Genomic DNA, 26,627 nt, shown 5'->3' with positions numbered 1-26,627 from the left:
ACCAAACGTTTGTACGAAAGGATTTTCTGTTGGTTTAGAAGCTATACTTACAACGCGATTACATTTGTGAATTTCTTTACCGATAGAAAACCCGATCGTCACAGTCCCAGACTCCGATTCTGCTTCTAAAGCTGCTGACACCACCAATTCAGATTCTTCTCAATCCAAGGTTTTAGAGACCCCTCCAGAGTTGCAACCTGATCCTTCACTCCAGACCCCTCTAGGACCAAAACCAGGGACATCGAATGTTCCTACCACAACAACTAGCGCTCCCTTGGATGACTTGATTTTTGATTTAAATAAAGTTATCCAAGAAAACAAAGTGCCAGTGCCTGTACCAGCAATCTCAAGACCTGCTACATCAAGGCTTTCAATCGAATCAGATCCTGACACTCGGGAGGAACTTCGATCACTCATCAAACTCTTGGATCATCCACCTACCACATGGGTTAATGACACAATTCTCAACAAACTCTTGGAAGATTGCTTGAATTCCTCTTTTGAATTCCCAAATAATACACCACATTCTGCCTCAATCCAAGAATTTAAACAACTTCTCAATGAGAGCGTTGCATCTCAGTTTCAACTCCAAGAAACTGAAACTGAAGAAGTTACAGCCAAATCTAAAATAGAAAATTGTCTTGCAATTGCTCAACCAATCCAAGTCTCTTGTGAGGAGTTTGATCTGAGGATCTCCCATTCTATTTGTATTCAAGCTTTTCATGATCAAGAAGAAGTAAGACTCGAGGCAGAGTTAGCTCAAATTCAAGAACAACTTGCCACCATACGCCAAAATTGAGTCACCGTAGCCAAACCTCTGGCTGCAGCCCAACAAGAGCATCATCTCCTTATTCAGAAACTTGTCTCAATCGACACCGAGTGGAGAGAATATGAAAAGCAACTTGAGAAAATCCAAGCTGACAAGTTCAAGCAGATTGGAATTCTTTCAATTCTGGAAAACAAAAGGACAAAGCTGCGCTCCGATTTGGCAAAACTATTGGCATCTTAAACTCCTTTCTAATTTTATTTTGTAGTAACTTCCATCTTTTCTGAACTTTAACATATGTTGAACGCTTCTAAATTTTCCAACAATAGAAAAGTTTCAAGTATTTCCCATTAATCGAATTAATCACTTTTCTTGACTCGATATCTTTAATCAGATAGGCATTTTCCGAATATATCCCTGTTACTTGAAAAGGACCTTCCCAACTATGGGACCATTTACCTAGAAATCTTGATTTCTTTTCCATCGGTAAAATGACTTTTAAAACTAACTCGCCTTTCCTGAAAGACTTTTCCTTAATTCGATGATTATAACTTCGAGCAACACTTTCTTTTTGTCGAATTACATTATCAAGTGTTAGGATTCGCTCTGAATCTAACTCGTTTAACTCATTAAACATTGCATTCCAATAATCATCGACTGGCAACTCATTCTGTTTCGATACTCTTAAAGTATTCAAATTAATTTTCAAGGGTAATACTGTATCATGGCCATAGACCAATTTATAAGGTGAAGTTCCTGTCAAACCTCTTGGTGAATTCGATAAGCCCATAATACTTGACTTAAAGTCTCATGTCATGTTCGAGGCTTATTCCCGATATGCTTTTTAATCAAGCCTATCAATATCTTATTTGCTGCCTCTACTTGCCCATTAGTCTGTGCATAATAGGGAGTTGAAGTAACCATATTAATACTCCTCGAGGCTGCAAAATTCTTAACTCTCTGACAAGTAAGTATGGTCCCTTGGTCAGTACTTAACGTCTGAGGAATACCAAATCGATGGATAATATGTTCCTCGACAAAGTCTATTATTTCACTTAGGCCAACTTCTATTAGGGGATTGGAACTGCTTCAACCCATTTTGTGAAATAATCAATAGCTACTAAAATAAATTTGTGCTGTTTTGATGAAAAAGGGTGAATTAGCCCAATTAAATCCAAAGTCCAACCCCTAAATGGCCATGGCTTTATTATCAAATGTAATTCAGCCGCTGGAATCTGCTGTATCGAGCCATGTTTCTGACATTCTTGACATGCCTTTGCATAATCGATACAATCTTTTATCATAGATGGCCAATATACATGCTTGCGATATAACACCGATCTCATTTTCTTTCCTGCTTGATGAGCATCACATATTCCATTATGAACTCACCCAAAGAAAAATTTTGATCTTTTCGACTTAAGCATCTTGATAAACTTCCATCGATCCCTTTTTTGTACAACTCATCGGCCATTAAGACAAAGTTTACTGCTTGTAACTTTACTTTTCTATCGAATGTAATACTAGGATTTCTCAAATAATGAGCAATAGGTTTTCTCCAATCAGAATCCTCCCATTCATCCACACACAAAATTTCTCTTTCATTTGCTGGCACTAAAATTTGATGGATACCATATAATTTTTTCAGAGTCTCTGGACTAACTCGATATCTCGAAGCAATTTGGGCTAACTTGTTAGCAATTTCATTATGGATTCTAGGATATGCACCAAAGAAACCATCTGAAAAGACGTTAATAACTCCCAAGAAGTTACTAAATATTTCTGTAACTTCTCATTATTACACTTATATTCTTTCGACAACTGCTTTAAAACTAATTGTGAATCCCCTAAAATCTGAACCTCTAAAGTTCCTTTGTCGATTAAAATTTCAAGACCCAAAATCAGAGCCTCATATTCGGCCACATTATTAGAACAAGGATACTTTAACTCGAACAAAAATTCCAATGGAATACCCTCTGGTGAAATAATGAGGATTCCAATCCCTGCACCATCTTTATGCTTAGATCCATCAAAATATAATTTCCAATAGTTGATTTCCACATCAACTACATTTGCCCCCTGGTCATTCAGATCTTTCGAATTATCTACAAGAAAGTCTGCAATGACCTGTCCTTTTACAGCCCTGGCTGGAACATACTGTAAATCAAATTCTGTTAACGCCAACATCCATTTCCCCAAACGTCCTCTTAACATGGGGAAACTCAATATATATTTCACGAGATCGGTTTGTGCTATAACTTTCACTGATTTAGCCACCATATAACATTTTAATTTCATACAAGCATGATATAAAGATAAGCACAATTTCTTAATCGGGGAATACCTCGTTTCAATGTCAGTTAACACTCAACTAAGATAGTAAACTGCTCGTTCATTCCCATTTTCATCATCTTGGGCTAACATACATCCTATAGTATTTCCAGTTACTGCAATATATAATATCAAAGGTTCAAAGGGTCGAACATTTGCCATAATCGAGGCTTGAGACAAATAAGTCTTAATCGAATCAAATGCCGATTGATGGTTTGCGTTCCATTCGAAATATGAATCATTTTTTAATTTTACTAAAGGTGCAAACACTCTATTTCGATCCGAAAGATTCAAAATGAACCTTTGAAGATAATTTACTTTACCCAAAAATGATTGTACTTTTTTCTTTGATTTGGGTGCAGACAATGCTAATATTGCATCCGCTTTATTTTTATCGATAGCTATCCCTTTTTTATGAACAACAAAACCTAAGAAATTTCTAGCCGATACCCCAAAAGCACATTTCAAAGGATTCATTTTCAGCCCTTTCTTCCTCATAGTAAGGAATGCCTTCCTTAAATGATCAATGTGCTGACTTACTGATATCGATTTAACCATGACATCATCAATATATACTTCCATAAATTTCCCAATAAACTCATGGAAAATAGCATTCATTGCCCGCTGATATGTTGCTCCGGCATTCTTTAAACCAAAAGGCATAACTACCCATTCATATGTACCTAATGCCCCAGGACATCGGAAGGCATTTTTAGCCACGTCATCTTCTGCAATGAAAATCTGGTTATATCTAGAATAATCGTCCATAAAACTGAGAACTTCATTTCCTACTACTAAATCAATTAACATATCTGCAATAGGCATAAAATATTCATCTTTCGGAGTAGCATTATTTAAATCCCAAAAATCGATGCACACTCTTAATTTCCCATTCTTCTTCATAACAGGGACAATATTCGAAACCCAGTTCACATAACGTGCAGTTCGAATAAATTTTGCTTTGATCAATCGCTCTATTTCCTCTTTAATTTTAACATTGATTTCAGGAGCAAAACGTATTGGAGTTTGTTTCATAGGCCGAGCATTGGGTTTCAATGCTAATCGATGTTCCACTAGTGAACGATCGATCCCAAGCATCTCATGATAATCCCACGCAAAACAATCTTTAAACTCATGTAAAAGATTGAAGAGCTCAGTTCAAAAAGGATCAATAAGATTTTTACAAATATATGTATTTCGAACATCATCAGAAGTTCCCAAATTAATTTTCTCTAAGGGATCTTGAGATTCAAACCCTTTATAATAATCATCATCTTTGACTGAATATTTCTCAAACCCCAAAGGTTCTAAATCATATATACAATCAAAAGTAAAATCAATAGAATCATTGGAAACAGAAGAAACTTGATCTTTGATTAAAACATCACTACTTTTATTTTCTACACAATGAGCCTCTGCTATTAAATTAGCTGTCCGACTCGCATAATTAGTTTCATTACAAAGAAAAGAGAAATCTTAACTAAATTCAACTGGAAGCGTCGAATCAAACACATTACAATTAGTAAATGTACTAACCCTATCTTATTCAACTTTATCAGAAGAATCATCTTTATTTTCTAAGAACTAAAAATTACTTAAATAGTTACGCAAAGTTACCAGGTAGTTGGAAACTTCCTCCACCTGGTCCATAGTGCAGTCTGTGAAGTCTTCATGAAAGACAGTCCTAACCAGTTGGCTCAAAACCCAAGTAAGGGTAACGCAACTTCACCGAAAGGCCTTCGGAAGTCAGATAACACCCTTCACAATTGTAAGGATTCAGAGATCGATCAACATTTAAAGGCTTTAATTTACGGTTATATATCCTAAAATTGACATGCATTTGTTCGATGTATAAACTCGAATCTGCTTTGACAATTTCAGGTTTGCCCTCCTTAGTCCATAGAAGCACGCTCTCATACACTGTAGAAGGTACTGCATCTACACCATGGATCCAATCTCTACCCAACAAGGCATTATAACTGGCTTTTAATGGCACCACTACAAACACAGAGTGCCTTTCTGATGATCCCACTTTTATAGTCAAAGTGACCAGTCCTTTTGCTGGCGTAGAAGTCCCACTAAAGTCAGTCGTAGCGATGTTTGTGGGAACCAGATCATCAGGATGCTTTCCTACTTTTCCCAACATCCTTTCAGGCAAAAGACTAATCGCTGCCCCACCATCAATCAACACCTTGTTTATTTTAAATCCATTCAGTATGGCGATGATATGAAGAGGGCGTAAATGAGACATTTACCTCTCAGAAGGCCGAGAAAAATATCCTGGCTCATCTTCAATGCGAATGAAGGAGTAAGCTCCTTCATCTTCCTAATCATAATCCTCATCTGGATTACTTTCACATTCTCCAAGATATTCAGTTGGAATGATCGAGATCGTTCCCACCATGTCATCATCCCCTTCATCAAAATATTCCTCATCAATGTCAACATCCTTATTTTTGTCGACTCCAGAGGACTGAGCAACTGTTTTGCCCTTCTCCATCTTTATAGGTGATCGAATCTCTTTAGGATAAGTCTCTCTGTCAGAAGGAAAGACAATTTGAGAATGCACAGAGGGCGTTGCCCCCTTGCTTGCTTCCTTACCTGTCTCTATTTGAAGTTTCTTACTTTGATTGAAACTCCTTCTTCCACCTCTTCCTCTTGGGTAACCCCTGGCTCGTCCTCGATAGAAAGCATATTGATTTTGAGATGGTGCTCGATGCCCCCACTGAGATTGACTCAAACGTGCAGTCATATCATGCTGAGGGATCTTTGAAATAGAACCCTCCATACGTCAAATTGACTGTCTCTGGCATGCTTGCTCTTCCCTATAAGCCAATTTCTTCTTCATCCTTTCCTTTTCAAAGATTGCCGCTGCCTCAGCATCAAAGACAGCATTACACCAAGGACACAGAGATACGTCCCGATCTTTGATCTTTTGCTGAACAAAAAAGTCCAGTAAGCCATCTCCTGTCCTGGGGTACACAGACCGTACTTGTGACTCAAAATCATCTAAAGCCACGTCAAAGTCATAAGACATGCCAACCATGTTCAACCCTAAGCAAGGTTCGACACAACTGGCATCAACTTCGAAGGGATCTACATCAACCTTCATTTCCTTCTTGCCATCATCAAATTTCAATCGTCCTTCCATGATTGCTTCTTGAATCAAATCCCTGAAACGGACACAACTGTTAGTCGAATGACTTGTTGCTTGATGAAATTTACAGTAAGGCTTTCCTTTTAAATCTTTTACGGAAAGCAAAGTTCTACCCTCAGGCAAAACTAATTGTTTATCTTTAAGCAACACATAAAAAATCTTATCAGATTTTGAAATATCAAAACTATACTTCTTTCCACTTTTTAGTTTTGAATCATTCGACTTTTCATTGCTAGAAAGCTTCTTTAACAAAGAACACACATATGGATGACCTTTCTTAAGTTTAGCCAAATTGACTTCTGTTTCGAAAACGACTTCTTCCTCCGAGGATTCCATAGTTACATAAGCAACCTTTTCTTTTCGAGTAAACGGTTTACTCTTTGACCTCTGCTCATTTCTATATTTTTCTTTCTCCTTTTTCATAAGCTCAGTCTACCGAACCTTTTCAGCCAAATGAGCCAGCTCAGGAATATGCACATTAAGCAATTTCCTGTGCATATAGAATCCCAACCCCATGGTTGCTATTTTCACTATCTCACTTTCAGGTAATGTCACATAGCATCTACTTCTAGCATTTTTGAAATATATTAAATAATCATGGATGGTCTCACCATCTTCACATTTTAAAGCCACTAGATCAATAACTGCTACGTTACAATTTCTCCTCGATAAAACTGAGCGTGAAAAGAAGTTTCTAACTGATTCCATGTTGTGATTGAATTTGGTCTAAGATTCAAAAACCAAGTAAATGCATTATTCATCAATGACGAAGGAAAAAATTTCATTTTCAAATTTTTATCATTAGCTAGATTTTCGATCTTGACCAAATAACGAACAACATGTTCAGTAGTTGATTCTCCAACTTCTCCAGCAAATTTTGTGGTTATTTTCAGATTTTTTCCCCCTCTTGAAACTTCAGCCATTTGAACCACTTGGGAAAAAGCAGACACAAAATGTGGTTGATTCATAAAATCAACATTAAGCCCAACCCGATTTAAGACCTCTTCTACAATTCTAGTGACCTGATAGTGTTCACCACGCAATCCGGCTACAACATCATTAGCATTTTGACCTCGGAGAACCACGTGAGGATTTTCTCGATTTGGAATATCATTTTTATTTTGAAAAATATTTTCCATCACCTCGTTATTTCCCCGGGCGTTATGCCTCTCACCTTCATCATAATCAACGATTCGAGCAATCCTCTCGACTTGTCTAGCAAGACGCTCGAATCTCGATTCATGATCAGCCATCATGGGATTCAGAATTGTAGTCATTTGCTGAGTCAATAAATTGACAAAGTCATGGTGACTTTCCTCCACTTGTTGTCGATATATTACCATCGAATTCGTAGCATTCGAAGTGGAGCCCACATGATAATCACGAGAATATTCGGAGTGTTATTGTGGGTTTTGAACATTATTCACTCTATTTACATTCCCAAAACGGACAGGCGGCATAAAACCACCCACCGGTAGGGTATAACCAGGAGGAAGACCATAAAGGGGACAACCAGCAGTTAATGGAGGTTGATATGGTGGCACAGGACCACGTGAACGAGTATTACGTCCAACATTCCCAGTTTGAATAGTTGTAACGACTATACTTTCGGTTCCAATTGCACCTTCCGAACGTGAAAATACATCAGCTTGTTGCATAGATATTGGTATGCTATCATTGGTGGATGAACCACCATTCACATTTGATAATTCATCAGCCATGTGAATGATCTTCCCACTTCGTAATCGCATACACTAAAAAAAATTTACTGGAAAAATATTTATTTGACACACTTCGATTTAAAAACTGTCCCACCGGGCGTGTCAATTTGTTTTGTCGATTTTTAGCAAATCGATGGTGGTTCGATATCTAGTGGTCTGGGAGCGAAACCTACTCCTCTGTGCGAGTACCAGTTTTCTAGAAGTGCATTAAAGCGTCTTCAATTAGACAAATGTTAAAATAAAGATAAAGAAAATTCATAAATTGATAAATAAAACTTAGAAATTAAAGTTTTCGAAAACTAAACACATGGTGAATGAAAAGATTTGCATCAGAATTAAAAGAAAACAATAAAAATGCCTTTAATTAAATTAAAGGAATCTTAGCATCAATGATAAATTGCAGAAAGAAAAATTAAACAGAGAAAGTAAAGAACACTTAGTGAGTGAGATTAATTGAAATGTTAAATTTACAGAAAAATAAATTGAAAGAAAGAAGAAGGTGGAAGGAACCCTACAGAAAATGGAACTCGAATGCAAACTCAAGTATTTCCTGGGATGTGAGAGTGCTAGAGTGTTTTTTCTGAGTAAAAGTTTCAACCCTTATTCCCTAACATTTCCTAGTATTTATAGGCTATCTTACATAACGGTCAATTAAATCACCATTAATTACAATTAAATAAAAATTACTAATTTTAAATACAATCCCTCTTGGTAACTGTTCCTGGTGCGTAATTGTAGATATTCTCGATATTTTTCTCGCGTGATGAAAGCCACTAACTTTCCCACTTCCATAGCTATTCGACCAACTTTTTGAAGGACTTACTCAATTCCTCGAATCGATTTAACTCACTCAGTCAATAAAACAATCAAAACTCAAAACAACGCCGATTACCTCCAATTTCATACTCACGCATGTCTTCTCGAGAAACTTCGATTCAACTTACTCTTATCGAAAATATTTTTCGATCAATAGCTAGTATGAATCTTTTCTTTGTTTTAGTAAGGGAGATAATGGTTGTGAGAACGATTTGCGATTGTTGTTGCGCATATTAGTCACAGACTGTGCTTTAATGAAACTATTTCATAGTGGCAATACATTTACACTTACCAACAAAATAACAACACTACTTGCTTCCAGAAAGATATATAACAAAGAAAAAATACTAAGCGAATAAGTTACTTTTATAATCAAGTTCAATTATTTTTTTTCTTTTTTATGCTTCTCTTTCTCCTCGTTTTGCTTCGACTAAAATTTTCGGTTATCAATTATTAAGCCACTAGACTAATTTAATTGAACGAAAAATATTAAAAACTTATTAGAATTTATTATTTTTAGTAATCACTTAATCATCAACTCAATTCCTTTAATCTAATTCTTTTAATATAGTAATCTAACAACATACTTGATTCCATATTTTTAAACATTAATAATTAACGAATGACTAAAAACAAAAAAATTTGATAGTCCTATAGTATTTTTAGTTTTTTCTTTTTAGAGTTATGTTTGATGGTTTCAGTGGCTAAGAGAAGGGGGGTTGAATCTTAGCCCCTTTTTGCTTGCTAACACTTGCTGGACTTAGAAGAGACTTTTCTGTTTTATCTCGTCCCTAGCCACGAGACATTTTCATTTTGTCTCGTCACTTGATACGAGACATTTTTTATTCTTCATCTGAACAGTAAAAACATAATTGAAGTAGGAAGAAAGAGAGAAGATTACACCCAGATATATCCTGGTTCAGCTGCTAAGTGCAGTGCAGCCTACATCCAGTCTCCATCACAACAATGATGGAATTTCACTATAATCATCCAGATTACAAGTTGTAAAGTGCTAACCCAACTTACAAGGGGATTCCCACAGAATCATGAAACACAACACAGATGTACAAAGGAACTCTAAGACATCTATGGCTTTTTCTTTTAATTTTGCACTCTCTGCCTTTTTTCGCTCTATGGCTTTTTCTTACAAACCTCACTGTTTGTCTTTTTCCATGAGACTCAAGACATGACAAAATTAAACAGAAAAATACTAAACAGAAAACATTGAAGGAGAAGAAGAACTGCTAGCTTAGGTAGCTCTGAGAACTCTGTGCTTTGCACTCTCAAACCTTACTCCTTGCTCCAAACAGTGGCTGTTCTTCCTTTTTAAAGAAGAGAGAAGCCTCCACACTTGAAGCCAACACCCAAACCGACTTCTTCCTCCTTCAAGAAACAGAACCGGTTCGGCCACATAGAGAGAGAAGAGATAACCATGCAAAACCCAACATGCAATTACCTCAAGTCCTTTCTTGATCATCAACCTTCATCAATCTGAGCTCTCCATTCTTGGCTTCCTCTCCAAGATGGATTTCTGGCCCTTGATGCTTCATGATGATGATGACTTCATCTGCTTCAATCTCTGCCTTCAACCATCACTTCGCCACTCTAGCTACTCCCTGTGGTGGTTGAGCAGAATCAAAGACAAGCCATGCTTCAAGAATCTCACCTCTTGGCCGAATCTTCATCCTTCCTTTTTTTTTGAGTATGAAGGATCCGAGATTACCTCACCAAATCTTACCAGATTAGGTGATAATCTCAGCCACAGCATACTTTTTGTTTTCTTGCCATCATGGTGATGGACTTGTAGCTTGTTCTTCCCTTGCTTCGGTAGCTCCCTTTTGCTTTCATGGAAGCCATTGTTTCCTGTGTAATAACCGAAGAGAGAAGGAAAGGTAAGAGAGAGGAGAGAGAAGTTTGAACTCAAACTAATGGGTAATAAAAAAAATGAAATTAAAGTCCCACTTCCCTAGCTTAGAGTGGCGTGTATCATTATGATCACCATCATGTCAATCACACCTTCTCTCTCATGTTCCCCATGCTAGTTTAATTAAATTTCAAATCCTTCAAAAAGTGAGTTGGAATCCGTTGGAAGCTTCATGGATTCGGGTAATGCATGGAAGCATTCAATAATTTTGGGCTTGGTTGCAATAAGGATTATTCTTGGCCCAACTAGTAACAATTGCTTTCCTGATGGATTTGGATCAAACATAGGAAGCTTTCTTTGGGCTTGTAGTAACAATATTAATCTAGCCCAGTTAACCATCACAATAATTCAGCCATATATCATTGAATATTTTTGAATCAATGCTGAATTGGAAAGCAAATTCACACTTGGGCTGCAGCATTTTATTTTATTTTCGGCCCAATTCAATTCCTGCATTATAAAATTATTAATTAACATATAATCAAATAACATTGAATTAAATATTTTAATAATGTTTGTTCATCACAAAAATTAATTTGGAGTTTTTCAAACTCATCAATCTCCCCCTTGATGACAAACATTATTAAAATTGAAATGGAAAGAAATTTAAAGATTGAGTACGAGTACTCCCTTTGAGGATTGAATTTCTCCCTTTCCGAATTGTTATATGGCTCCCCCTTAATATATGCTATTTTACCAAGGGAAGCATAAACCTGTAACATTTTAATCAAGCTTCAAAATAACAATGTTATTTAGCATACTTATTCATAATGCTAAATGCTTGATTTATGAGCAGTTTTAATTGATAATCAAAACTCATTTGATATCAAAACTGATTTACTGCTCAAACAAACACATCAACTAAGCTCAAACAGTGTTGTTAAAAAAAATTCAATTATTTTCCAGTCAAGGTATCAGAGCTATTTCATTCAAGTAAGGAAAATATTTTTGAATCTCATATGAACAAAAAACATGGCAGTTGTTAGATATCACAGTTTAAAGGAACTACCAAAAATATGTTTTCTGATCAATATTTACCAAGATGAATAAGAGTATTTCAAATAAAAACATGTTCATCAAGATAAATCAACAATCAGGCATTCAATAAATCAAACATCATTATAAACCAAATGCCAAATGCATTCTTTAAACAAGGGTGATCATGAATTTTCATCAATTGAAAATTTCATCCCCTGTTTTCATTATCCTCCCCCTGTTTCATTAGTTCCAAATTTCAATTTTGGAGACTGGTTTTCCTCCCCCTTTTGTCATCAAGGGGCACCTGCACAAAATATGAATAATACCACAAAATATTCATAACAAAAGTAACAAGAGTGTGTCAAAGTATCACAGAGCAGGGAGTTTCAAGTCATGCTCATACAAAAAATAGATTGAGCCTAATAGAGCCAATATCAAATAAAAGGAAAACAGTCATTAATCATCAGACAAATTATAATTAGAATCTGCAACATCTTCTTCACTGCCAGCGCCCAGATCCTTTTCCAAGTTCTCCAGCATCATATCAACTCGCTCTCTACATCTCCCCCAAGCACGTTCATTTTCATAGGCTAGCTTTCGAGAAGCCCTATGGAATTGAATCATGAGTGTAGACATGTTAGAGAATTTGGTGAGGATTTCCCTTGTTGACTCGGTTGCTTTGGAGGATTCAAACTGGCTTTCGAGGTCACTGTCCATTGGCATTGATTTCTTACTCTTTGTTCCTTTTACAGCACCACCGCCTTTAATCATAGAAATTTTGTTCTCCACAGTCTCATTTGTTAAATCTACCTTATAGTACTCAAAAATACACGTGAGAAACATTCCATAAGGTAAGTTAGCCTTTTTGGTACTTCTTACACAGTCCCACATATGTCTGATCATGAGATAAGCAAATGAAATAGGAGAAGAAGTAACAAGGGCAAAAATTATTAAGGAATCAGATACAGTTACCCTATTGTGAGAACCACTTTGTGGAGTTAAAATGTGGGTAGTGATGCGATGCAGCAATGAGTTGGTTGGTCCAAGAGCTTTGTGAGTAGGAACAGTGCCATCTAATCCAGACATGTTTGCACAGATTTGAGAGAGAACCTGCTTATAAGTAATCCCAACATGATCATCCCATTTGTCACTCATGTATACCCTCGGTCCCTCGTCCGTGTAACCAAGGGCAGCACTGATGGTTTCAGTGTTCAGAGCCATATGCACACGTTTCACATAAGAGTGAAGAGTACCATCAATCAGTCTGAGATTCGCATAAAATTGCCTAACCAATTTTGGATATACCATTTTGTGAGTGTGTAGCAGTGGAGACCATTTGATGTTATCAAACAAGGGTTGCAAAATAATTCCTTTGGCTGACAGTTGATCAAGATTCACCAAGTAGGAGGGACATATATGCCTCTTTTCCAGAACTTCTTGATGGAATTCATAAAATGCACATGTCAGGAATCTGGATGGATCCTAGTGAGAATGTGGCTTGTGAAACTTGTTCTTGAATTCCAGTGACTCAAGATTTGCCGGTTCCCTGGTTTCATGCAACACAAAACCTCTGGGCTTCTGAGAACTTCTTCCTGATGTGTGTGGTGTTGCCTTCTTGGGTGATCGCGGCGGTGGAGAAGGAACGGGTGAGGTTTGAGACGACTCTTCTTCAACACTGGGCTCCTTGTTTTTGCCACGGCCAGAACTCTTGTGAGCAATCTTCTTTCTCATAGTGGGTGTTGGTTTGACAGATTGAGAAGGAGAGGAAGAGGATGTTGAGTGAATGTGAATATGAGTGTGTGTTTGTGGAGTGAACGGTTTTTGAGAGAGATGGATTCTTTCACTTTTTCTTGATGCAGTTTTCTTTTTCATTATGGGGAGAGAGATAATGGGGGTGGAAGAAGAAAGGTTGGCCGAAGGTGGAGAGTGGAGGGAGGTTAAGGAAGTAATAAATGTTGATTGGAGAGAGATGATGGGGGTGGTTAATAGTCATTATGCACGGTTATTAACCAAAGCGGTTTCCCAAGAAATTTGAAAGGAGGGTTCCTTAAATCAAGGGATTAGTTGAAAAGGGAAGGATTTGATTTGACATTATACCTCTTTCAACTAGATATGAAAGGATATCTTTGAGATTTGGTTTTCAAAAAAAGAATAATTAACAAAGTGGTCAGAGATGGATCAAAGGGATTTTGTGGGCCCATTGAAATTTGTTTCTGCGCAGTGTCCCTTAAGCATAGCTCTCCTATCATGCACTTATTTTTATCTCGTCCATTTCTGCGAGATAAAATTGAACAGAGTCAGATACTCACAGTTTTTCAACTTGATTTAAATCAATCATTCCCAAGCTTTTCCTTAACAAACAGAATCTATCTTCACAGAGGGGTTTTGTAAAAATATCAGCAAGTTGTTCTTCAGATTTTACAAATTGAATATCAATAGTATCCTTTTGCACATGTTCTCTAATAAAATAATATTTAATTTTAATGTGCTTTGTTCTTGAGTGCAGAACAGGATTTTTGGAAATATTTATTGCACTCATGTTATCACAAAATAAGGGTATGCTATTGATTTTTAATTTGTAATCTTCCAATTGAGTTTTTAACCAAATTAATTGTGAACAACAAGCAGATGCGGATATATATTCAGCTTCAGCTGTGGATAGAGCCACTGTGGCTTGTTTCTTGCTTGACCACATGTTGAGTGAGCTTCCAAGGAAGCAACACATGCCCGAGGTGCTTCTTCTATCCACTCGATCTCCCGCATAATCTGCATCACAAAACCCTACTGCACAAAAATCATCAGATTTTGGATACCACAAGCCATAATCACATGTTTCCTTAATATACCTAATGATGCGCTTAACAGCCGTTAAATGGGATTCTTTTGGGTGAGATTGAAATCTTGAACATACACCCACACTTTGAACAATATCCGGTCTAGAGGATGTAAGATACATTAATGAGCCAATCATTCCTCTATACCGTGTCTCATCCACATCTAGGCCATCATCATCCTTTTCAAGTTTAGTGTTAGGATGCATTGGAGTTCCCATTGGTTTGGAATTTTCTAAGCCAAATTTCTTTATTAATTCTTTTGCATACTTGCCTTGGTGAATAAAAGTACCACTAGGAGTTTGTTTAATTTGGAGACCAAGAAAGAAAGTTAGCTCTCCCATTAAACTCATTTCAAACTCACTAGTCTGAGTTTTCCAAACTCTTCACACAAGGACTCATTGGCCGATCCAAACACAATATCATCCACATAAACTTGAACAAGAAGAATGTCATCATTAGAAACTTTAATGAACAAAGTAGTGTCGGTGGTTCCCCTTTGAAAATGATTTTCTAATAGGAAGGCACTAAGCCTTTCATACCAAGCTCTAGGAGCTTGTCTAAGGCCATAAAGAGCCTTTGATAGTTTAAAAACATGATTAGGAAAATCTTTATGTTCAAAACCGGGGGGTTGAGCCACATACACTTCTCTATCAATAAAGCCATTAAGGAAAGCACACTTAACATCCATTTGAAACATTTTGAAACCCTTATGGGCAGCATAGGCAAGAAGCAACCTAATTGCTTCCATTCTAGCTACCGGAGCAAAAGACTCATCAAAATCAATTCCCTCTTCTTGATCGTAACCTTGAGCCACTAATCTAGCCTTATTACGAACAACTTGTCCATCCTCTCCAAGTTTATTTTTAAATACCCATTTAGTACCCGTTACCTTCTTACCATCCAGATGAGGTACTAATGTCCAAACCTCATTCTTGTCAAATTGAGCAAGCTCCTCTTGCATGGCCTTGACCCAAGATGGATCTTCAAGAGCTTGTTTGACATTGTTGGGCTCCATTTGTGACAAGAGAGCAAAGTTGCTAGGTTCGGCTTGCCTTTTGGTGGATGATCTTGTTGTTATTCCTTGAGAGGGATCACCAATGATGAAGTCATGAGGATAACCCCTCATGGATTTCCATTCTCTAGGCTTTCGGACTGATGTTGAGCTTTGATGATCTTCTGGTGGTCTCTCTGTTTCAGTTGCTCGTGCCTGCTCAGGAGACAAAATGGAAGTTTCTCCTTCGATCTGACGAGACAAAACTGGGCTGACAGATTCTTCATTTTGCACAGATTTGGGATTTTCTTTATTTGTTCCATCTTCTTCACAATCTGATTCATTTTCCTTTACAGTACTGGGAATTAAGTTAGAATCACAAAAGGTAACATGTATGGATTCCTCTATGGTTCTATATTCTTTGAGATAAACTCTATAGGCCTTGCTTGTGGTGGAATATCCAACAAACATTCCTTCATATGATTTTGGATCAAATTTACCAAGGTTTACCTTATTGTTAAGAACAAAGCATTTGCATCCAAAAACATGAAAGTATTTAAGATTTGGAGGGGTTCCCTTCCATAGCTCATAAGGAGTTTTCTTTAACCCTTTTCTAATGATTGTTCTATTCAAAATATAACATGCTGTGTTCACAGCTTCAGCCCATAAGAATTTGGGGATTTCATTCTCACATAGCATGGCCCTAGTCATTTCTTGAAGGCTTCGATTCCTTCTTTCAACCACCCCATTTTGTTGGGGGGTTCTAGGACATGAAAAATTATGAGAAATCCCTAAGTCATCACAGAATTTTTCAAAGTCTTGATTTTCAAATTCTCTTCCGTGATCACTTCTCAAATGGGCAATTTTCAAATCCTTTTCATTTTGAATTTTCTTACAAAGGGTGGAGAAAGCATAAAATGCATCATTCTTATGAGCAAGGAAAAGTACCCAACCAAATCTAGTGTAATCATCTACCACCACTAGACCATAGTGTTTACCTCCTAAACTTTGAGTTCTAGTAGGACCAAAAAGATCAATATGTAACATTTCTAATGGCCTTTTGGTTGAAATTCCATCTTTTGATTTAAAAGAGGATTTTACTTGTTTGCCCAATTGGCACGCATCACAAGTAAGATCTTTATCAAACTTGATGTTCGGAATTCCTCTAACCAAATTTCTTTTGACTAGCTTAGAAATTTGGTACATGCTAGCATGACCCAACTTTCTATGCCAAAGCCATTTTTCAGATTCAAGTGAGGCGAAGCATGTTACATTTTGTTCCTTTAAATCCTCAAGAGTTAATCCATACACATTATTACATCTTTTAGCTTCAAATAGAATATCCCCAGTTTTCTCACAAACTACTAAGCAAACAAGTTTCTTAAAAATAACTTCAAAGCCCAAATCACACAATTGACTAACACTAAGCAAGTTATGTTTCAAGCCATGTACAAGAAGGACATCATTTATACAAGATGAAAAATTTTTACCCACTTTCCCAACAGCCACTATTTTTCCTTTTGCATCATCACCGAATGTGACAAATCCTCCATCATATTCATCAAGCTTTATGAAGAAGGTTGTCTTCCCGGTCATATGCCTAGAGCATCCACTATCCATGTACCACATATTTTCTTTCTTCTTGGATGTTAGGCATACCTGCAAAATCAACTCAAGTGACCTTAGGTATCCAAATTTTCTTGGATCCTTTCACGTTAAACCATCTCTTATGTCTCAAATCATTGTAATCAAAAACAACTTTGTAAACTTTGTCACCAATCATTCTTTCACCAAAGAAACATTGAACTGGAAAATGACCACTTCGGTTGCATAGTTTACAAAATCTTGGAGTTGCAGTTTTGTTAAAGTGAGTTGGGTCTTGATATTTTACATCATTTGAAGTTGAAGCAATATTTTCAACATGTGATTTTTCAGATTTATAAAATCCCAACCCAGCTTTATCATAAAGAGGTTTTTGACTAGCCAAGATTTGGTTCAAATTTTCAGAATTTTGGGTGAACTTGGCTAAGTCATCTTTAAGTCTTTTAACCTCTTTGAGCAACTCTTCATTTTGCTTAAAACAGTTCACATATGCAAGAACAGAATGGTTACTTTCACAGCTTCTAACTTGGGCTTTTAACTGCTTATTTTCTTCCACAAGATCACAAGCAGTTTCGGCCTCTCTTAGTTTTTCTTTGAGGAAATCATTTTCAGCTTTAAGAATGAAATTTTGTTGTTCAAGATCTTGATTCTCAGTTAGAAAACATCTTATTTTTTCAGAAAGGTGATCTATCATGAGATGAAGGTCTTCAGTGTTAGAGTTTTGAAAGGATACCTGCTCTACCTCATTTGCCATGAGACAAGGCTGTGACTTAGTCTCAGATTCTTCATCATCATCATCTGAGTCATTCTCCAAATCTTCCCATGACGCCATCAGTCCCTTTTTCTTTTCCCTTTTTGGCTTTTCTTCCCTTTTTAACTTGGGACAATCAGATTTGAAATGACCTATTTCCTTGCAATTGTAACAAGTTACTTTGCTAAGGTCTTTCTTCATCTTCCTTGAGCCGCTGCCTTTGCCTTTGAGCTTCACCATTTTCCTGAATTTTTTTGCAAACAACACAAACTCATTTTCAGAAGAGTTATCACTGGATTCATCATCCAGAGGGTTAGTCATAGAAGAAAAAGCAATTCCTTTCTTTTTTGAATCTTTTTTCAAATAGGAGTTTTCAAAAGCAAGTAGATTTCCTCTCAAATCATCAAGTGTCATGGAATCTAAGTTACTACTCTCAGAAATAATTAAAGCTTTTGTTTCCCACTCTTTTGTGAGACATCTCAACACTCTTCTCACTAGCACAGATTCTGAATGTGTGATTCCAAGAGCATCTAAGCCAACAGTGATGATATTGAACCGTTCGAACAGTTCATCAATGGACTCTCCTTCCTTCATTGCAAACATCTCATATTCCCTATTTAACATGTCTGTCCGAGTTTTCTTTACAATGGTAGTTCCTTCATGAGCGATTTGCAACTTGTCCCAGATTTCCTTTGCCGTTGTGCATCGTGATACTCGTCGGTACTCCTCAAAGCTGATGGCACAGTTGAGTAGATTGGTTGCCTTGGCATTTAACTCCACGGTCTTCCTATCTTCCTCGGTCCAGTTTGCTTCTGGTTTCAGAGAGATTACTCCTTGAGCATTTGTGGTAGTTGGAAATTTAGGGCCTTCCAAAATGATCTTCCAAAGTCTGTAATCCACGGCTTGTACAAATATCTTCATCCTCTCCTTCCAATAGGTATAATTTTTCCCATTGAAAAGGGGAGGTCTGTTGCTTGATTGACCTTCAGTCAGATTGTAGGACAACACACTTGCGCCACTGTTTTCTGCCATGAGGATCTTTACTCCAAGCTGCAAAGCTTGATCTCTTTGAGACCAAGCTCTGATACCAATTGATGGTTTCAGTGGCTAAGAGAAGGGGGGTTGAATCTTAGCCCCTTTTTGCTTGCTAACACTTGCTGGACTTAGAAGAGACTTTTCTGTTTTATCTCGTCCCTAGCCACGAGACATTTTCATTTTGTCTCGTCACTTGATACGAGACATTTTTTATTCTTCATCTGAACAGTAAAAACAGAACTGAAGTAGGAAGAAAGAGAGAAGATTACACCCAGATATATCCTGGTTCAGCTGCTAAGTGCAGTGCAGCCTACATCCAGTCTCCATCACAACAATGATGGAATTTCACTATAATCATCCAGATTACAAGTTGTAAAGTGCTAACCCAACTTACAAGGGGATTCCCACAGAATCATGAAACACAACACAGATGTACAAAGGAACTCTAAGACATCTATGGCTTTTTCTTTTAATTTTGCACTCTCTGCCTTTTTCCGCTCTATGGCTTTTTCTTACAAACCTCACTGTTTGCCTTTTTCCATGAGACTCAAGACATGACAAAATTAAACAGAAAAATACTAAACAGAAAACATTGAAGGAGAAGAAGAACTGCTAGCTTAGGTAGCTCTGAGAACTCTGTGCTTTGCACTCTCAAACCTTACTCCTTGCTCCAAACAGTGGCTGTTCTTCCTTTTTAAAGAAGAGAGAAGCCTCCACACTTGAAGCCAACACCCAAACCGACTTCTTCCTCCTTCAAGAAACAGAACCGGTTCGGCCACATAGAGAGAGAAGAGATAACCATGCAAAACCCAACATGCAATTACCTCAAGTCCTTTCTTGATCATCAACCTTCATCAATCCGAGCTCTCCATTCTTGGCTTCCTCTCCAAGATGGATTTCTGGCCCTTGATGCTTCATGATGATTATGACTTCATCTGCTTCAATCTCTACCTTCAACCATCACTTCGCCACTCTAGCTACTCCCTGTGGTGGTTGAGCAGAATCAAAGACAAGCCATGCTTCAAGAATCTCACCTCTTGGCCGAATCTTCATCCTTCCTTTTTTTTTGAGTATGAAGGATCCGAGATTACCTCACCAAATCTTACCAGATTAGGTGATAATCTCAGCCACAACATACTTTTTGTTTTCTTGCCATCATGGTGATGGACTTGTAGCTTGTTCTTCCCTTGCTTCGGTAGCTCCCTTTTGCTTTCATGGAAGCCATTGTTTCCTGTGTAATAACCGAAGAGAGAAGGAAAGGTAAGAGAGAGGAGAGAGAAGTTTGAACTCAAACTAATGGGTAATAAAAAAAATGAAATTAAAGTCCCACTTCCCTAGCTTAGAGTGGCGTGTATCATTATGATCACCATCATGTCAGTCACACCTTCTCTCTCATGTTCCCCATGCTAGTTTAATTAAATTTCAAATCCTTCAAAAAGTGAGTTGGAATCCGTTGGAAGCTTCATGGATTCGGGTAATGCATGGAAGCATTCAATAATTTTGGACTTGGTTGCAATAAGGATTATTCTTGGCCCAACTAGTAACAATTGCTTTCCTGATGGATTTGGATCAAACATAGGAAGCTTTCTTTGGGCTTGTAGTAACAATATTAATCTAGCCCAATTAACCATCACAATAATTCATCCATATATCATTGAATATTTTTGAATCAATGCTGAATTGGAAAGCAAATTCACACATGGGCTGCAGCATTTTATTTTATTTTCGGCCCAATTCAATTCATGCATTATAAAATTATTAATTAACATATAATCAAATAACATTGAATTAATAATTTTGTAATTAAATATTTTAATAATATTTGTTTATCACAAAAATTAATTTGGAGTTTTTCAAACTCATCAATGTTATATAATTATTTTAAGCCATAACAATATAATGGTTTATGACATATTTTACCTGAATGTTGGTACAACCCTTCGACCAAGCATAACATACAAAACAATATCCTACTAATTATTACTCACCTTGCCCCTAAATTGTTGCAACTTGCGGTTGCAAATGGACGGTGGAATATCACAGACCAAAAATCTAAACATACCATTAATAGACTACACTATTTGGCATCATTTCTTGAAATGATCTTCCTTGATTGCTTAATCAATTTCGATTCCAAACACCATACGCGGTGGCGCATGCAAGGCAGGGAGGGGTGTGCAGGCCCTTTGCTGCCTTAGCCACCATTACTGCCGCTGTCGTTGCCACCAAACACCTTAGGATATATTGTTGAACCATATTTGTGGTTCAAGCACATTTTCTTTTCTTGACCTTCAAGAAAGGTAATAATTAAGGTCTTTTGTTCCTTGTGCATGGCTACTAGCAACCAAGGGCAGGGACAACATGGCTCGGTGTCATCTTCGTCTTCGTCTACATCATCGCCGTTGGATTCAGAGGACGAGTTGCAAAACATGTTGCTGGCACCAATGGCTCGGAAGAACCGAAAGTGCCTTTCCAAGCAGCTATCAATGGTTGAGACGCCCAGGGACATCGCTTGGGAAAGAAAGCGTCGGCTTGAGCGTATGAGGAGTTCTGTTCAAGATTCTGGCGATGATCTCATGGATGAAGACCTTTATGAGCTCAAAGGGTGTATAGAATTGGGGTTTGGATTCAATGAGGAAGATGGTCAAAGGCTTTGCAATACCTTGCCTGCACTTGACCTCTATTTTGCCGTGAATCGGAGGTTGTCGCCAAGTCCTGCTTCCACCCCGAGTAATGTTTCCACCCCTAGTACTAGCCGTTCTTCCCTCGGCGCTCGTTCTTCGTCATTCGATAGCCCAAAAAGTGATGACTCATGGAAGATTTGTAGCCCAGGTGAGAGAGAGAAATTTTAAAAGCATTGTTAATGGCAAGAGAAGAGAAAAGTTATTAGTATACATAATTATGTGTACACCTTAATCAGCCTTTAGGAACATACATCATTATTTCTTTGCTTACCTACGTTTTCAATGCTACAAATTTGTTGCCAAGTTATTGAATATCCTATGCTACACAACCTTTTTTTTTTTTTTTTTTTAATGAGAGTATTTGTTTGTTGAATGCAGGGGATGACCCTGAATTGGTCAAGACTAAGTTAAGGCATTGGGCTCAAGCTGTTGCTTGTGCTGTAATGCAATCAGATGCTATGCATTAAGGGATATTACTAGAGATGCACCTACAAAGAAGAAGAAAGAGAGAAAAGTAAAGAAAGAAGATAAGGTTATCCACCCTATTTGGGTTTTTTATTGGAGCCTACCCATGTTTTATTGTTGGCTCCATTTCTAACTATGATTAGAACATATATTGATCTAATCATCACCACACTCCTCTCTCCCCTTTCAAATTTTTTCTTCCCTTAAATTACCTTTTATCTCTTCATTTACTTTTGTTCTCAAAACTTCCTCTCACAGGTGTGAATTGAATTCGTATATAGAAAATTTCGGAGTCTTGCATTAAAATGCAAGTTATTTCAAGGCCACAAGACATCACCGATTACGAGTAGATAAGTTTCATCCATCTTTAGCTTAGGACTTGACTTTTACTTTCAATTACTTATGGTTGTAAAAGGTACCGAGAAGTATAAATCGCAAATTGTAATTGTTTATCGTCTCATTTGATTCTCTAAATACCCAAACCACTTACAGTAGCTGCTTTCTTTTTTTTTCCTTGTGATTCTTATATGGTTGTTTTGGTAATTATAATAGAAAACGTTATTGAAAATATTTAGTAGCAAAAAAAAAATTAGTCAAAAACTGTCGAAATGTTCTATTTTTTATTTTATTAATTTGATTCTGTGTCATTTATTTTTTTTCTCTCGTCCACATACATTACCTATTCATTGTAATTGATCTTGATGATAACATTTAATATGAAAAACGTTCATAAGCTTTTAATATGTTGTTTTATTTATAAGATATATTATAATTTTAATAAAGACATATCTTATGATTTTTGCAATTTAACTGACTTCCTGTAAATACAAAAACTTATTAGTCATACCTTTAATTTAAGTTTTAGTACCCAGGAAGAAAACAACATACGTTGTTAAATTGAAAAAAAATCATTATCCATTTCAATTTCTATAAGTGTTAAATTTTTATTCTGGTATAATAATTTTTTTTATAAGATTGTTTTTATTTTTTCATTTAATTGGTTATTATTTTTTACAATCTTTGTTCTTTTATTATTTATTCATTTACAGTCGTCCCTTTCAAGTATCAATTATTCTATTATTTTCTTTCATATTTCATTTTTTATTTTTTATTTTATAAGGATTTGTATGTTAAACTATAAGTTGTATAGTAAAAATTTATGAAAATATCTTTAACTTATTAACATTTATAATATCACACAAATAACATTCATAATTTTATATTCAAATTTATAATTTTATACTCATAACATTCATAATTTGATAATTGTATATATATAATATCTATAATTAACTAAATTTTATAATAGATATTGCCTAATTTAATATTTTTTATTTGATATTTCTACGTATATTTATTTATTGATTTTAACATGATTGGTTAATAATTGCATAAAATTTTTTTTCATATTTTATTTTATATTCTTTATTTTATAATATTTTCTATAAAAAAATATGAGTTGTATAATAGAAGTTGTTAAAATATTTATAATTTAATATGTATAATTTCATACATATAACATCCATAATATCAAACATATAACATGCATAATCAATGAATTGAGACTGATTTATTATTTATTATTTTATTTTGTTAGTCATAAACTAACATTTTTTATCTTTTTTATTTTTAATAAATAGATATAGACCAATCGAATTTAAGATATTTGAAATTTTTTTTTAATAAAATGTGTTGTGGTAATTTGAGATAGTTTTAGAGCTAATGATATAAGATTTTTTTATTTTCATTTGGAAGAGAAATCGTATAGTTGTAGATATAATAATCAAGAATACGGAGGGAGAGCTTTTTGGGATTTGATTTACATAAAATTTGAGATTGATATTTTTTTTGAAAGTAGACAGGTAGTTATCATTCACATGGTTCTAAAAATTGGATCAGACCAATCGGTTCGATTAGATTAATTGAGAACTGTCTTTTGTTAGTTTGGTTGATATATAAAACTGTTAGCAAAAAACTGGCCAAACCAACAGTTAACCAGTAAATTGACAGAACCAATCTAATTTTTGTAGTCCCCAATTTGCTAGCCTAAGCATTCAAACGGTGCCATTTGGATCTCAAAATAATAATAAAAAAAGACAGAAACGCAACAGAACCCCTTACCCTTCTTTCTCTCACAAATCCAACCCTAAACCCTATCATAGGATTCAGAGTAGTATCACCCAAAATGCGTTTCATCAGCACCCATCCTTGCCTCTCACCCTACCTCCTCCATTGTCGAGCTACTCTCCGTCAGTCAGAGGGTTTCGTCGCTGTCGGACTAGCCTCAACCGAGCCTCCCACTTCTCCTGTCGGCGTCACTCACGTGCACAAAACCCACCCCCTCTCTCTCTCTCACCCTCACCCAAGTCGCATACATTAAGAAATCAAAATCAGAGTTCATAACTTTACCAAGTACCCACACTCGCCCTCACCGCCTTTTTCGTTGCTGAAAACTCACGTTGGCTCTGGCATTCACATAGTAACGGTTCTCTTCTCGCGTCACCGACGTTCTCTTCCTTGATTAATGATTGGGTTTACAGGGGAGGTTGTCTTTTGAGTTTATTATTGACAATTATTGATAAATTTTTGAGTTAATTTCGTACAACCTCCAACTGTAACTTTAACAACCCTAATTTTTGCAATAATACGGGATTTTCCAAAATAATATTTTTAAAGCGGTTAATTTTATTTTGACGAGTCGTTTCCAACTCAGAAGTAAAATAAATAGTAATATATTTTTATTATTATGTTATTTATTTATTTTACTTGTTTTGATTATAATAGAATTTGGATAATATTATTATCATTATTACCAAGTTTGATATTCACCGATAAAGTGATTTATCGATATTTTTTGATAAACTTAAATATACTAATGCTCCATTATATATCTTTTGCCATCAAATTATTAATGTCATTTATATTAGTAATTCATATGTTATTATTAATATATATTATTATTTGTGTAATAATATATTCAATTATCATAATTATTTGATTAACAAACTACCTTTCCACTAAATTAAACTCCTTCTCTAATCACCATTCATTATAATCAGCTGAACCATTCCTTGGAAAAAGAAAAGAATTGAAACATGGAATCACATTAAACAATGGCATCTTATTAAACAAAGCATCACCACTAATTATTATCATTCCTTTGATTCCATTCATTTTTGGCTGAAGCCAAGAGAGAACCGTGGATTATATTAAAACCCTGACACCTCATTTGGTTTCATTAAATAAGTGTCATGCAATTAACATTCTTCCCCTTTAATTCACTATGACTGAACCCTTTTGAAGAAAGAAAGAAAAGAGATATTTTGTCACGTAATTATTTTGTAACATCCTAACTTTTTGCATGATCGTACTAAAATTTCAGGTATTATTTATTTTAAAATTTTTTTATTTTATACTATCTTTATTTAATATTGAGCCTTCGTGAATATGAACTGAAATTTTAATCAAAAAATAAAGAGTCTGTACTTTCAATTATTTAATCACAAAAATATATCTATTCACATAGCATTATATTTACATAGTCTTATCCAAAGAATTTCAAATATAAATTCTATTCCTCTGAAAACCAAAACAATAAACGACAAAAAAAAATGAATCCTAAGACTGAACCAAATATAGAAAATATGAATACATATATACATAAAACTCTATAGTTCGGTCGCGGCTCTGCATCTAGGATTCCTCAACCTGCCGCTGAAAAAGATAACCTATAGAGGGTGAGAACATCGTCCTCGCAGATTCTCAATAGGGACAGTGAGTGCCGTGAAAGTAAAGAAATAAATTGCAAATAATTATTTTATAATTTAAAATAATTACCTTTAGAATTTTTTAAAACTCACTTTAAAAACTTTAGTTAGTTCTCTGTAAATTAAATCATTTTAAGCAAATTCCAGTCACCCCATTCGGTTTTGAATTTCAGTGATCAGTTCTCAGATATCTTAATACCTGACATATATAGAAACCAACAAACACACGCACACACGCAATACAAGCACACAACAAATTCACGCATAAATCAAATATAAGAAAATTCACAAATAATACAGCACAACACATAGGAACACTCATGCAATTCACACAAATGCATATGATGAATGTCTTTCCTATGCAGGCCATGAACTCATGCGTCAATTGTCTACCCGCAACCCGACGTTACCCAGGACGAACCCCAAATATGGTTTTTTCACTGTGTCAATCAGGCACATTGGTATCATCATGGGCGAACCCATGTCAGTCAGGATACCTCGGCATCACGGGTTTACCCGGGTTAGTTAGGCCAGATCATAATCGTAAAAATTTTTGCTAGCATCTCTAATGTGCATCACAATGAGAAACAGGCTATTAGTCAGGCGGACATTCCCGCATTAGCAACCTTAATTAGTCAGGCGGGCGCTCCTACATTAGCAATTAGCACAAAGCCCAATCAAACAACTAATTCTCAATTATCTTTTTCATTCATAGTTTCTCATTCCTTTTCTTTTTGTCATGCCTCTGCATCACGAAATAATCAATCACACCTCCGCATCACCATATAATCATTCACACCTCTAT

The 26,627-nt window shown here is 36.0% G+C and overlaps 2 protein-coding genes across 3 annotated transcripts; one reads left to right on the top strand and one right to left on the bottom strand.

Annotated features, from left to right (window-relative positions):
• Positions 1–1,076: 1,076 nt before the first annotated feature.
• On the bottom strand, positions 1,077–1,556 carry LOC112709183 (uncharacterized). The gene has a single exon (XM_025761079.1). The coding sequence runs from the start codon at positions 1,554–1,556 to the stop codon at positions 1,077–1,079; it is 480 nt and encodes a 159-aa protein (XP_025616864.1).
• Positions 1,557–20,993: 19,437 nt separating this feature from the next.
• On the top strand, positions 20,994–22,549 carry LOC112711000 (uncharacterized). Of its 2 annotated transcripts, XR_003157142.3 has the most exons (3): positions 20,998–21,738; positions 21,969–22,122; positions 22,314–22,549. XR_003157142.3 is itself a non-coding variant. In XM_025763507.3 (2 exons), exons 1-2 carry the CDS (start codon positions 21,237–21,239, stop codon positions 22,055–22,057), a joined length of 591 nt encoding a protein of 196 aa, XP_025619292.1. In that variant the 5' UTR covers positions 20,994–21,236; the 3' UTR covers positions 22,058–22,549. The 2 variants fall into 2 exon arrangements, 1 of the variants encoding a protein (XP_025619292.1); XM_025763507.3 differs by having other exon boundaries at positions 20,994–21,738; positions 21,969–22,549.
• The last annotated feature ends 4,078 nt before the right edge of the window (positions 22,550–26,627 follow it).

The sequence above is a fragment of the Arachis hypogaea genome, chromosome 9, assembly GCF_003086295.3.
Source record: "Arachis hypogaea cultivar Tifrunner chromosome 9, arahy.Tifrunner.gnm2.J5K5, whole genome shotgun sequence".
Lineage (NCBI taxonomy): Eukaryota > Viridiplantae > Streptophyta > Magnoliopsida > Fabales > Fabaceae > Arachis > Arachis hypogaea.
Note: the sequence above shows the minus strand (reverse complement) of the source record. Positions and strands in the feature narration are given on the sequence as shown.